General features: G+C 49.6%; 1 protein-coding gene across 1 annotated transcript in view; it reads left to right on the top strand.

Annotated features, from left to right (window-relative positions):
* LOC122373177 (DE-cadherin-like) overlaps positions 1–14319 on the top strand; it is a gene marked incomplete at its 3' end in the record, with an annotated part of 158113 nt that overhangs the window by 127704 nt on the left and 16090 nt on the right. Inside the window, exons 10-16 of the mRNA XM_043351012.1 lie at positions 4820–5011; positions 6659–6861; positions 8446–8632; positions 10894–11070; positions 12518–12710; positions 13522–13668; positions 14133–14248. Coding sequence (XP_043206947.1) covers positions 4820–5011; positions 6659–6861; positions 8446–8632; positions 10894–11070; positions 12518–12710; positions 13522–13668; positions 14133–14248 — 1215 coding nt within the window. The remainder of the gene's footprint in view (positions 1–4819; positions 5012–6658; positions 6862–8445; positions 8633–10893; positions 11071–12517; positions 12711–13521; positions 13669–14132; positions 14249–14319) is intronic.

Raw genomic sequence — 14319 nt, 5'->3', positions numbered from 1 at the left:
CATAATGTATTGTGCAAGCTTTTGTGTGCAACACTATAGAGTTAAAAACTCGCAATCATTTGTGGTACACTCATATGCCACCAGTGCTCATTTACCGCGGATTTGCTTTGTCTGCATAAAATTGTCCACAGAGAAAAATCGTGCTGAGCTTCTGACATTGAGTTTGGGGTAAGACGGGCAACTATGAATCCAATGGGTCCAGGGTCTGTAAAAGTGAAAATATTTTTGTTGCTGTAGGAAAAAAAGAAGCATTTCTAATCAGAATATGTTCGATTCCGATACTCACAGACATGTTAGCAATATTCCTTCGGCACAGTTTATTCTCGAATAATGAATGTGAAAAACGGTTCTACATGGCTTCTGAACTATAGGGCCTATATACGAGCATACGCCATCTGCACGAATCTCGTATACTGCCATTTCTGAAGCACTTGAGACCAACGCGCGACTGTATCAATGTGGCTAATCTCGGACATTTGTTGCGAGCTGTGCTGACTGCTGGTCGGTGAAAGAAGCTGGCCGTCTTGCCCTACCCATGTGACCGTCTTCCCCCATGGGGTGGGGTGAGACGGTTTTTTGCAAGGTTTTGCAAAATAGCTGCAGTTTATTTGTTGAATCAGGTCTAAGTCTCATCTTCTGGCAAATGGAAGCAAAATGTCTACAAAAGGTTTTCACCAAGTTTCCCGTTTCTATGATGTTTCTAACCGGCCGAAAAATGGCTCCAAATTTAAGGTGCCCGTCTTACCCCACTTTCCCCTACAGGAGGACGTAGCTCGAGATGTTAAAATATACAAGCGCTGTCACTCGTCACCACATCATTGCAGGTTTAGTGGCACCTCCAGCGACAAATGACTTTCAGATAATTCATATTTCATTGCGCAGCGGCTGCATGGCTAATCCCTTCTGCAGCTCGGTGTCGTGGCGTCAGGCTTTGTCACAATTCAACAGCGAGCCCTGCACGGAAAACCGCCACCCTACGGCGAACGCCACCGTAAGCGGCAGCGTGTGCGTGTTGCAGAGTACCGCCGGCGTATCGTGACAACGTTATTACTAAATCCTACGAGGATGTAGGGTACGACATGTGTGTTCCGGATAGGTGACCGGCGGCCGATTATCGGCGCCAGCGCGGCATTCGTGGCGCTTTATCATGTCTGACAGCCGGTGCGCGCTGTGCCCGACTATTACGGCAGTGTGACCCGGCACTTATTCCACCATCTCCAGCCTGGTACGGACGTCCGCCAGTGGCACGATTCGTCTCACTTAGTATGAATAATGTACGTATTTGTGTTGGTATCTAGTAATGCAGGAAATGATGCATACATGCCTATATCGATTTGTTGATACTTAGCTGTCTGCAGAAGTGATGGTGAGGGTGCCATATCTGCTAGGCTAAAGCAGTCGATGTATGGTGATGTTACATATAACGACGATGCTCAGTAAGACGTCATCATTCCATGGACAATGGACATGTGTATTACTGGCACAATAATCAGTGCAGTGTGTATATGTTTACTTCAATAACCCGGCGTTTTGTGACGCTACCACCAATCAGGAACGCGACTGGATGACCCCGTCAGGGCGCTATATCACCGTCTTTAGGGCGCAATCAGCCAATTGGCTGTGGGTCCCGGGGCACGGAGGGGTCCATTTCATCATCGTGCGACGCTCGGGGCTGTGCACTGTGCAGTAAACTCAGTGGGACAGTGATTGGGGATGGTGATCAGGTGGCACTTCGTAGGATGCGGTTAGGGGGTCTAGATCGGTCTAGTTGCGGCCTTCTCCTTCCACCTTCGATCCCGACTCAGAGCGAGTTACACGTCAATCATTTTATATTCCGCAGCTTTTAGCCATTACAACAGAAGACATCCACTCTCTAGCTCCCCTTGCCTTAGCTGCCTCTTTCTTACGCTCGCTCTTAATTTCTCCCTCCCATTTCCTTCCTCTGTCCCTCTCTTCATTCACCCATCACCTCTATCGCTCCGTCCGTCCGTCTTTCTTGTCTTTCACCTCCCGTCTTGAAGCCACGTGCCGAGCTTGTGGCCTTCTACTGATATGTTGGTGACGGGTACCCTGGCTTGCTGACATTTCACTGCACCGGACGACAGACCGAGCACGGATTGAGTGATGACGGTCTGCCGTGAGCTGCCACAGATCCGGACCTTTGACGAGGAGATCACGTCGGCCGAGACGTCTTACTTTGTGCTGCCGTTAGTTGTCGATCGTGTTCAGAGATTGCTTTTTTAAGGGGAGTCATTTGTTATAAAACCGTGCTTAATTTGTTGGGTGTTTACTGTTTACAAAAGCTGTAACTGCGATTTACCGGTTTATTTTTGTTTTGGATGACAGCTTTTTGCCTCTGCATATAGATTACTCCAAATTTGAACGATTTTTCTGATGTGAACGGGTGGTCTGATGATCTCATATTGCTAAGTGTCTCATTTCCAGATGTAATGAATTTCTTTTCTCAGTTCATTTCTTACTTTATTTCTTGTATTTCTTAGGTTATTTATCAGGATCGAAATGAACCCCGCACCTGCCAGTATCCGAATTGGGTGATAACTGATATTCTATAGCTTTGACACGCTGACAGAATCGTCACCGATCGACCCGGCCGTCACCCTTGTCACATGTCGACTGAACTCACCGGGCTGGGCGTCATGTCTTGGCACCATGCGCTCGCTGGAAAATCGATATTCAATTAGCTGGTCCATAGTACCAGCGGCGCTTGCGTTCGGATGTTCAGGACATGGTGTCCGGGCATGTTAGCCAGGTATACGCTAATGAAACTTTTCGTGTTTCCTTGTGGCTTTTGGATCAGTTTGGCCTCTTAATCCTAATTTTTATCATGGCAGCAAGTTGACATGACGCCCAGAAAAGGGCGTCACGTCACCTAAAAAAGGTCGCCGTCTCCACATTTCCGAAGCTCCTGAGCAGTCTTTTAGGCTGTGGGAGCGAACACCGACCGTTGATATCTATATCAAACCCACTCGGTCGATGTCACTGCACGACTTTGTCGACTTTTCGGCGGTGGGGGTGGCGAATGAGGGCTGGAGGTGGCAAAACGGCGCTATGTCGACAATGACACGCGGACCATGGCACTAGCCGGTCGGGAGAGCGCCGGGGGACTTGCGTCAGGTCGCATTGAGTGGTTAACTTCACCTCAGGTCGCCCCGCCGAAGGCTGCGGTGACAGCTAAGGTGCGGCCGCGGGGATACGTTGAGCCGCTGACGTGACTCTGGTGCTGCCCAGGGGAGCGCCAGAGGCGCGGGAGCGAGCACCACGCTCGTTCGGCCCCCGTCCCGTCTTCAGAGCACTCATACCGTAAAACTTTAACGTGGCGGTGACATTTAAGCCGGCGGGAATACTTGTTGGATGTCTGGTGGGCGAGCCACGCGAGACTGTTGGACGGCCCGGCTGGCGTGATGACATGGTTCGGTGATCTCGCTAAACGGACTCGTTTCTAACGCGCCGTCGAACCCGGCGGCTTTTTCAGAACGCTGTCGTTTGTATAGTGACGCCGGTCCTGGAATAGAGTCTTAGCACACCGAGTCGGGGCGCTTTCTCAGGCTGTGGCAGATATGGAGCTACCGGAACCGATACGGTCGTCAAATAATGTTGACGAATGGGATAATGACCTCTGTGGAATTTCTATGAGGCGGTGGTTTGATAAATCGTTGCCGATTGCTAGCATGACTTGTGTAAACGTCCTGGCTTCGTTCGTGAGGAGAGGGACATGTAGTCCGGGTGATTTACGTGACAGGATAATGAGAATTACCCAGTGCGCCGTGTAGGTCACCGCTAAATACCCCGGCGAGGCTGGTGTCGGTTAGAGTTCGTCGAACGACAGTCTCCGCCCTCCTGTCAGGGACGGCGGGCTTCGCAGATTCGTCGGCCTGCATGTGGATCTTGGATTTAGAGACGTAGTTCTGTGTCTCCGGGGAAAGCTGGTGAGGAATTGGTCCTGTTAATGGCTCCTGTGGGGCGTAATGGGTTGTAAAATGACCGAATTAGCTTAATGACCGCAGTTTTCTGTTATGGCCCCTGCCACGCTAATTGAGGGCGAGGCAGCGCTGTGATAGATTTATAACACAGTTGATGGGCTCATATAGTATTTTGTTTGGTAGTTTCCTTTTTATTCGCAGTCGTTCCCTTAATATTGATAGTCGTGGCAAGTGTTAATATAGGACCAAGATTGTGGCCGCTTTTCTTCGCTGGAATTCTTGATGAATTATTGACGTTATTATGTCTCGGAAGTTCTTACCGGTTGACAACTTATCTACTTAGTGACTCTATTCTGCGAGTCGGGAATGAGAGTGTGCGTCTCCAGTAATCCGTCTAACTCATTTTGTAATTGATGAACCAGCTAATTCTGTGTGTAATACGGGCTAATTCAGCGCTTAGACTGCTTGCATCCGTGTACCTATATTAATGTCCTGTGCTACATAGGACCTCGGCTAAAAGCTAACGAGGTGTGGTGGGCTGGCTCAGACTGGGCCTCTGAGAAAGGGTTGTGCTTGCAGTTGAGCATTTAACTTTGCATTGTTAATCGGTGGACTCATTGAGTAATGAGTATACCACAGTAAACAACTGAATTGCCTTTTGATGATGGCTATTGATTTTTTATGGATGAATATAATTTTGTCGTAATAGCGGATAAGATGGATTGGATATGTGTAAACAGTTTCACAATCGTATATATCAGCACGCAAGCTTATATATCAACACTCAAGCGCATCTCGCACCGTTTACACCATTCAGTCTTCCCCTTATTGCTTCCCACTCGCCCGATCTGACCGAGTTTTTCTCCCGTCTTCCACAGAGCTACCAGGAGTCGATCCCTCGCGACACGGAGCTCAACTCTGCCGTGCTGCGGATCTCCGCGACCGATGCCGACAGTGACGAGAACGGAACCGTCGAGTACGACCTGACCTCACTGAGAGACGCCGATGCCGGGTACTTCAGCGTCGACCCTCGCACCGGTGTCATCACGCTAGTCAGGAGACTGGAAGGGGTGAGTTAGAGGGACGAGGCGGGGAAAGTGGGGTGACTTAGAGGGACAGGACGAGGATAGTGGGGGTGACTTAGAGGACGGAACGGGGAGAGGGGGGAATTTAAGGGAACGGAAGGGTGAGAGTGGGTGGTCTAGACGGAACGAGGTGGGGAGAGGGGGGAGGGTGAAAGGGGCGCAACAGCATTGACGGTGGTGCAACTGGGAAGAAGAACACACGACTTTTCAGTGTCGTTGTTCGGTAACTGATATTTATTATTGTGTGCAGATGGATGGATGAAGTGATTGTGATTTGTATAGGGGACTGGCTGGCGACGAAGTTAATGAATTGTTTTATTTGATGACCCTCGTAGGCTTTCATCGCTGGTCCTTACAGGAATGATTATTTCGCCGTTCAGCTGACATAAAAAGGGTAGTTACCTCGTAAATGAAGAACTAGTAAATTAGAGGACTATCCGCAAGCGGGTCGATTTGATGTATGAATCAGGCAAATGAATCACCAAATTATCCAGCATTGTTTTTTTAGGGTCTGTTCGGCAATGCTAATTCGTTATGACTCCCGATGCACCTCGTCTCTTTGGCACATACAGACTTCATCTGCACTCCCTTCGACGCTATTCTCGTCCAACAAAGCCATCGCCGCCCCGCGTCCGTCCCGTGATTTCCCCCTGCTCGATCCCACCGTCAAGTGTCAGCGGCCCCCGGCGCCGTCCCCGTGCCCTCGAGCACCGCGGGGGCGGACTGAGTGTCGTGGACGCCACTGGCGCGCCGCTGGCTGCTGAAAGGTGGCAGTGAAGGTGCGACATTAGCACCTCGTGCTGCCACTCCAGACACCCGTAAATTGCTACCATATTGACCCAGTGTCGGCGTGGGCGGTACCGGAGTGTGGCGGAGCGGGCCGGGTCATGGGGCGCGGTAGGGTTGGGGGTTCGTAACAGGGGTCTTGGGAGCAGTGGTGCCTCTGGGCAGCGGTTTCTCAGGCGAGGAGACAGTTAGGCTGACTGCCGGCTGGAGGTCATTGTGAGAATTTAGTAAGTGGGGGTTGGGGGCTTCTGTATTATGAAGTTGCAGAGATGCCGGGGTATTTGCGTTATGATTCCCCGTTTTTCGGTTATCCCCTCTCCTTTTCTTTTGCATTCCCCGTCCCCCTTTGCCGTTTGTCACCCTTCACCCCTTCCATTCCACTTCCGCCTCTGCACCAGTCCACACACACCGTACCTACTGGCACTGATGAGACAGCTGAGCCGAGTGCAAAGACGGTACGTCTGGAACGTGTTTGCTGACGACCCCTTGGCCTGAGTGTTCTCGGCATGCGCCACGAAGGGACTGAATATAGACATGACATGTCGCTTTGCAGCAGCATAATGGCTTCGTTGGGACCTCACTGTGCGTGCTTGCTTTGATGACTCTAACACATTAGTAGGAATACTATTTTTATCGGTGTGGTATGTTAGAAAAAGACTATCACAATTGATGCTGCAAAGTCACGTACAAAGGCTATTCTTCGACGAGCTATAACCTTTTTCTGGTCATGCCATCAGTTTCCTTCTTCAACTGTCTCTGAAACTGCATAGCCCTCTTCCTCATTTTTCTCTCATTCTCCCTTCTCTTACCCCTGTCTCACTCTTCCTCACCCCTCACCCTCCGCAGATTTCGATCGACTACGACTTCCGTCTGACCGCGACGGCACGGGACCGCGGCGCGGACCCCCTCTCTGCCGAGGTGTCCGTCATTATCACCGTCAAGGACTCCAACACGCGGCCACCCACGTTCATCCTGAGGCCGAATCAGACGTACCACCTGCCGGAGAACTTCAGAGACACGGAGGCACCCATCGCTCGCGTCAAGGCAGTGTGAGTTGGGCCGCCGGTATGAATGAGAGGGGAACATAGCAAGTCAGCGTTGGGTCACTGTCAAACCGCGATTGCGGTCTTATTAAAATGATATTAAAGTGTTACGTCTTATGCAAAGTTTTAGATGGAGGAGCGTGTGTAGAGATGTAGGATTCAGTAAGTTAAGCCATTAATAATTTAATATTCTTTTTTAAATTAGTTATGCTATAGTAAAAGTGCAGCGGCGTTGGAAGACCTCGAGGTGGATTTGTTGCGTGAAGCCCATAAATTAGGGGCGACTGCAGTAGAAAAGACGACAATGGCCTGTCGCTGAACCAAGCGTGATAGTTTATTTAAATACCCGAATATGCGCACACGAAGTAAGTCTAACCAAAACGCTTACAGATTCCGGGCCTTTAGCACCGTTAACGGGTCGTTTCTGCATATGCAGTGAGCCATTTGTATGGAAGAATGGTCTGGCTTGACACGCCCCTCCATTTTAGCCTCGGGTTTGTGTGTGTGTGGGGGGGGGGGGGGTAGGGAGCTGGGGAGAGGGTCATGACGACGAGTCCGTTTGACTGGAATAGAGGTACCGTTACGTGCAACCACGGTTGACGGGCAAAACCTTTGCAGTGTGCGCGATGGGAGGGGAAGGGGAACGTGGGTTGAAACAGATTGTCAGGCTAGTACGCATGACCTTCGAGGGGAGGGAAGGAGGGCAATTGCACCGACCGGGTCCTAAATCACGCTCACGGCCGTCGCGACTTCACCAGTTGTGTCGGGTGTCCGGCGCGGCGCGTGGTTGGTCGGCGTTTCCTTCAGACAGGCGACAAATGGCTGTGAAAAATTGCTGACCGTGGCTTATGAAGTCAGAGTTCTGTTGGACTTTTGGTTGTGGAGACAAGGTACGGCGATGATCTATTTGTTCAGGGCATGCTTGAACTTCGCTCAAGTCACAAAAGTGTGCGATAAGTGCGCATTTTCTACGCCCATGCACCGGAAGTTTGAAAGTTTTCGGCCATCGTCGCGTAGTTTGAGGGCTGGGGGAGGCTCCATAGCTTCCTGAACATATATTTCGGGTCGTTACCGCCTTCGACAGAAGTCGTTAGGAGTTTGTACTTACCATGCGGGCCGTTACGTTTCCCAGAAGGGCACCGGTTAATTTGTTAGGAGCTTCCGCGCCGACCGACGCACGGTATCGTTATGGGCTATTTGGTTTGTCGATTTGATGGCTGTAGTTTCTTTTTACATAGTAAAGTCAAGTGGCTTTATGGCCCAAGTACATGATAGCCTAATAGCGTTCATTTTCGACTTCTGAAGGCCTGTCAGGTTATAGTGCAGTTGGTATTATAATGTTACAGTAGATGTAACTTAACTGCTTTTATTCATGAGTTTGTACTCTGTATTTCCGTTCTTTTAAGTTGGCAGAAATAGAATATAAAAAACAACGCTAAGAACTAATGAAATTCCGAATTTCTGTAAAACGTCCCACCAAGTGTATAGTTTTGCGCTGCAACCCTAAACCAATGCCCCCATTGTTCAAGAGTGTATGCTGCGCTCATAAACTTCTTTTGACTGACGCATCCCACCTCCATCTCTCGGCAGTTCCAACTCTCCCGACAGTCCAGCCATCTACTATGATATCGTGGCCGGCTCCCAAGAGCAGACCAACAGAGACCGTACGTTTGTCGTGGAGGAGGACGGCGACGGTGGCGCCATCGTCAAATACGGAGGAAGTCGGCAACTCGACTACGAGAAGCTGGAGAGCTACAACATTACTGTCAGAGCCACGGTATGTAGATTTCAAGGAAAGATGAGCTAGGGTGCATGTACTAAAACACATCAGAGGAGGTTGGCTTGGCTAGGTCTTAGCAGCTACTTTTCAGGTAATTATTTTGTGAGTTCGTGTTGGGATCCTTGGGACCCAGGGGGCAAGGGGGAGGGGAGACTAGTGGTCAGCAGTGAACGTGCGAGTCTGGAAGGTGCTTGTTAGCAGCCACTTGGGCGGAGCCGGAGTCGAAAAGTTGCCGCTGGGAGGTATTCAAATCGGCCGTGCTCGTGTCCCATTGTCGGCCGAAATTGCGGTTGTTCGATGCCGTTAGTGGGTTATGGCGGCAGTTGTGTGATATATCGCTCCGGACATGAAGAATGGGACGGTGAGTTGTTCGCAGCGTATAGCAGTGCCAGCTGCAGAAGGCGGCGCCGGGGTCCGAAAATCACAGCGTGATTTACCGCACCACTCAGGCTCCTTTGCTGATATGCTGCGTAAACTAAAGATTAACGGTATTATGCCAATAGAGATATCGTTAAACCGATAATGCTTCATTATGCTGGCTTGTGAGTGATTTTATTTGGTTATCGTTTAGGGTTTTAGCACTCACGAATTGGTCATAATTGAACGAGTCAATTTACAACCTGACGAATATGCAAAGCGTAATTTAGGCTCATTATTGGAGATGGATGCCCGGAAGGTGCTGCTTTTTCGTTGTGTTACGAATTATTCACATAAAACACGCTTCGTGCTGGATCAAACGAAACATTGTTGACACCAAACTCAGTCATGCAGTACATAGAACAGACCGAACGATTACTGAATCAGCGATCCGTGAACCTGAGCTGGTCCCCTGACGCGGCGGGCCTCAGGTCGCCCCCCCCCCTTGGTGACCGCTCCCCCTTTGGTGGGGTGGTTTCCCCACTCCAACGGTCCCTACTCAACGCAGGTCTGAACGCCCACCTGACGTGTTCCGTTATTACGGCGATACCTGTCGAACACAGCTAATGTTCGCGACAACAGCGGCTTACGACCGCAAACGGCGGCCATTGGGCGGCGGGTAATGACGTCATTGTCAGTCGATGATGTCATTGGATAGTGTCCGGTTGGAGTGGGACGGCCTGAAAACTCCTCGGGGTGGGTGACAATGTGCGGTACTAGCACGGGATTAGGAGGTCCCCTTGTGATGATCGGATCTTATGGGATGATAAAGACGGTTTGACATGTTGATAGAACAGGTGTTTGGTGAATGGTGGACGAAAGAAATATCCTTATTTTATACTGGGCCTTGGTTAACAATCAATGTGGATGGAAGGACTGACTCTCTGTAAAGTCATTTGTTCCCCTTATGGACGATGCGCACGCAAAATAACCTTGGAACGTCTAGAACAGCCAGCTACGCTAAAACTAGAACTTTTAACGAGTGCTCTCAATACCGTTTCCGTTGAATATGGCCTTCTCACCATCGATGTCATGTTAATGATGAATTTCCGTAGAATTCCCGTGGTTTTGTAGTTAAGCCGGCCTCGGTGACCCGCGACCTCTGGATCAGTTTCATGTCGACCTCGCCTTCGCAGAGGCGCTTATGGCCCTGAATGCTCAGTTGTAGTTAGTGGAGATTGCATTGTTGAACCGTATGATTATGACAATGCCGTTAAAAGGCATCCAAGTTGCTAATGACTGTAGCTCCTTCTCTAAATGACTGCGAAACCTGTGCCACTCTGTAATTAAATAATACAAGTTTCGTTGTATTTCACGGTTATTATACACACAAGCTTCAGGTGGAGGGTATTTTTAGAATGAAAATTAGATTGTAAAGTTTGCAACATTTTGTTTTCAGTACCTTAGCAGAACAGCGGTTCAAGCCAATGCTGTAGAAAGTCTGCTAGTTTGCTCGTAACGAAGCATGCATAAACAAAGACTGCTCTTAAACTGCCCGGTCTTACCTTGTCTTGACATGACGTTATAATTCCTAACCTAAGAAGAGTTAGACATTGACCCTGATTGACCCTTGACCCTCGCCGCCCCGTCCTACCCTGCCCTGCCCAGGCCTGCCCTGTCTTGTCCTGTCCTGTCCTGTCCTGCCCTGTCCTACCCTACCCTGTCCTACCCTACCCTACCCCACTCTCTCCTGCTGGACCTTTTTGCATTGCCCTGTCCTATCCTGTCCTATCCTTCCCTGCCCTGACTTTCCTTCCCTGATCTTCCTCTCCTGTCCTGTCCAGGCATCCATCACTTCAGCTCACCTGTGACCCCATCTGACCTTTCCTGACCCTCCACAGACGGACCAGCAGACGGGCGCCGAGGTCACGTTCCGTATCGACCTGGAGGATTCCAACGACGAGGTACCCATCTTCTACAACACGGACCCGGTGACGGTGCCGGAGAACTCTGAGCCGGGCACCTACGTCACCAAAACATCGGCTATCGACAAGGACGGCACGGCGCCCAACAATCAGGTGTGTATGGGAGGGGGAAGAGCTGTGGTATCAATTGTATTAATGTAGGTTTTGCTGTTTAGTGTGAGAGAAGGGATGGTTATTGAGCGATTGTTAATGCTTGAAGGGAAAGCGGACGGCTATGATATGATAATAGGACGACTTTGGACTGTGAATGTTGATAAGCTTATTTAAGTTCGATAATATTTATATCATAAGATGATGTGTCTATGTTTAGCAACATCTAGCCCTTGAAGTATGTCTTGTGTGTACAGATTTGCCAGTAGAGGCGGATTCCTCTATATAAACATAGTCTTATTACCTGACTGATCCATATTTTGCGTCAATCGATAAGGTACATAACCCCTGGTCGATATACAGTTCACGTCATTCTCTGAGTCAATGCTGCGGCTCTGGACCACGGTGTTTGCCGGTGGGCCGTCATCACCCTCCGTCGATAGGAGTCCCACTGTCATCAACAATCGACAGAACGGCAAACACGACTGCGAGGAACACGCTAGTGGTAATATACAATACTGAACGAGGCCGGTGTAAATAAATTTTCAAGACCGAGGTCCTTACTGAATTTTTGAACGAGGCCGAAGGCCGAGTTCAAAAATCAGTAAGGACTGAGGTCTTCAAAATTTATCACCGGCCGAGTTTGGTATGTATTTTACTGTATGCCAACGATAAAATAATTGTCTAGACCGAAGCTCTTAGCCATTTTTTGAACGAGGCCATCCCAAAATGTTGACTTGGTAATTCGTTTTTGACCGTGGTCACTTTGCTTACACCAGTTATTACCACACCCCTCAGGCTAATGTATTTGAATAGGCCAGGCATACAGTAATCTCTCTCCTAATAACATACATCTCTGCATCGGCATTACCAGCAAATGGCCTTCAAAACTCCACTTTTTGCACTACGTGCAATCATACTAAACCACAAATACACCTACCCGTCAATTTTGAGGCCGTGTTGTTTTTTGTGTTGAGGAATACCAAGACCACTGATGACACAGTAATTAACATAATACCGTCCACCAGCACGGCGTATTACATTAATGAGTCTGGTATTGGCGGTTTGCGCGGCACGCGACGACATAGGGTCGGTACTGGAGCGGGCGGGTTTTACCGCTGTGCCTGGTAGGGTCAAGGACATTGTGTGTCAGGGCTACACAGGACACTGGTGTGCCAACTGTCAAGGTCACTTGAGCGACGTGTGTGTCAGGGTCATTGATTCACTGATGTGTCAGCCCTCCGGGTCACTGATGTGTGGCCTGTGAATGGGCCGGGCCGTGAAAGTGACTGTTAACATCATTCAATATTCTCACTACACCCGTGAACAGTTTCATTATCTCTCAACCCTCATCCTCCTCCACTTTCACATTGGGCGTATATTTCTTACAGCACGCGTTTCGATAACCCTCATATGAACGTTCCCGCTGACCCCTCCGCTCTCCCCACAGGTGACCTACCGCTTCGAGCCAAACTCGGAAGAAGAGAAGCTCTTCAGCATCGACCCGAACACGGGCGAGATCAAGACCCGGGAGCGTTTCGATCGGGAAGACCTGTCTCGGCCATCGCCCTTCTACACTGTCACTGTGGTGGCGGAGGACGGGGCGCCGTCAGGAATCCGCAACACTTCTCGACCCAATACAGGTACGGTTGGAGGTGTCTCGACCCAATATAGGTATGGTGGGAGATGTCTCGACCCAATACAGGTAAAGTGGGAGGTGTCTCGACTCAGCATAGGTTAGGGAACTCGTGTCGAGCCAACGCGGTATGGTGACACTCGGCTTGACTTGAGGCAGGTGTGATGGGACATATTATAAAGCGGCGTAACAAAGGTGTGATGGGGTATGTTTTGACCAAACATTGGAATAGTGGGACACGTATTGACCTAGTACAGGTATGGTGAGATTCGTGTCGTAGTATACAAGTATGGCAAGGCTCGTCTTCCGGTCCAGCTCGACTCATGTATGTACATACGTCTCTACCCAGCATTATGCTGGGAAATACGCTATTGCTGGTGGTGGGGATTACGGCAGTAAATAATGCAGCCGTAATCAGTAGCCATGTTGATGTACTAGTATTAAGGCGCTAATGACTTACGCTCACTATTGCCGTAATTCTCTTTTTGTTGAGGAGACTTTGATGGAACGCTCTTTTGTCTTCGGATTATCATCATTGTCGTGTCGACCAATTCGGCCTGTGCATAAATCTAGTTGAGCCGGAGTCTGTAGTTACTACGTAGTAGACCATCTGCGTACAAACATTTGTTGCAGAATGCATATATAATAAAACACTAATTGTTAAGGTTGGCTTTTCTGCTTATAATTCATTTCTACCACGGCCTACAGTACCTACACGCTGTATCTTGTCGCTGAGGAGATACTGGTATGCCATAAAGCGCAAATGGCGCCCCACCGGTCACCTGTTCCATGACCTGACCTCCGCCATCCGTCCTCAGTGAAACAGCGCATCAAGGTGGAGATTGGTGATGTGAACGACAACCCACCCGTGTTCGACCCCAACCGGAGATACAAGGCCACCATATCGGAACAGGCTAACAAGGGCGCCAACGTCATGGAGGTGCTCGCCAGCGACCAGGACTCGGGTGAGTGGCTGGGTCAGGGATCCGGAGTGGTTTTAAGGCAGTTTACCTTTTTGGTTTCTTCCCCGGAAGAGTTGGGTGTCGGAGAAGCTATATGTGCTATAAATGTGTTTTCTATTCAGCAGGAAAGAATGTTATCTTCGGACTGTTGTGTTCTATTTTTAGGCGTTGTATTGGTGATTCGTAGACAATACTACATTGTCGTCGTGTGTGTGTTACTGGTACTGACAGTCTGATAAAAATGATCGTGTCATATGCTGGAGCTGTTCCCCGAAAAATAAGGGATCGATGTCATTTTGTGTTCAATTGCCAGCTGGTATCATAGTAACTATGCACCATGCTGTATTATTCGCCGTAATGTGGAGGTGTCTTCGACCGGCTCAGGACCCAGATTTATGCCCTCATGTTTATTTGTGCTCCCAAACTACTGTACGAGTATGTCGTGACCTGCCTCTCTCCAATGTCAGACTCGAAGATCCAGTACCAGATCACGGACGGCAACTACGGCGGCGTGTTCGACATTGACTCCGACACGGGCATCGTCAGAGTCAAGAACGCACTCGACTTTGAGCGAGTCAACACAGTGAGTCCCCGCGACCTAGACGCAAGTGCTGTATGCTGATCCAACAGCACCACGGTCCACGACCCTGGCTC

This window comes from Amphibalanus amphitrite, unplaced genomic scaffold (genome assembly GCF_019059575.1).
Source record: "Amphibalanus amphitrite isolate SeventyFive unplaced genomic scaffold, NRLGWU_Aamphi_draft 001455F_arrow, whole genome shotgun sequence".
Lineage (NCBI taxonomy): Eukaryota > Metazoa > Arthropoda > Thecostraca > Balanomorpha > Balanidae > Amphibalanus > Amphibalanus amphitrite.
The sequence above is the reverse complement of the archived record's forward strand: the minus strand, read 5'-3'. Positions and strand labels throughout refer to the sequence as shown.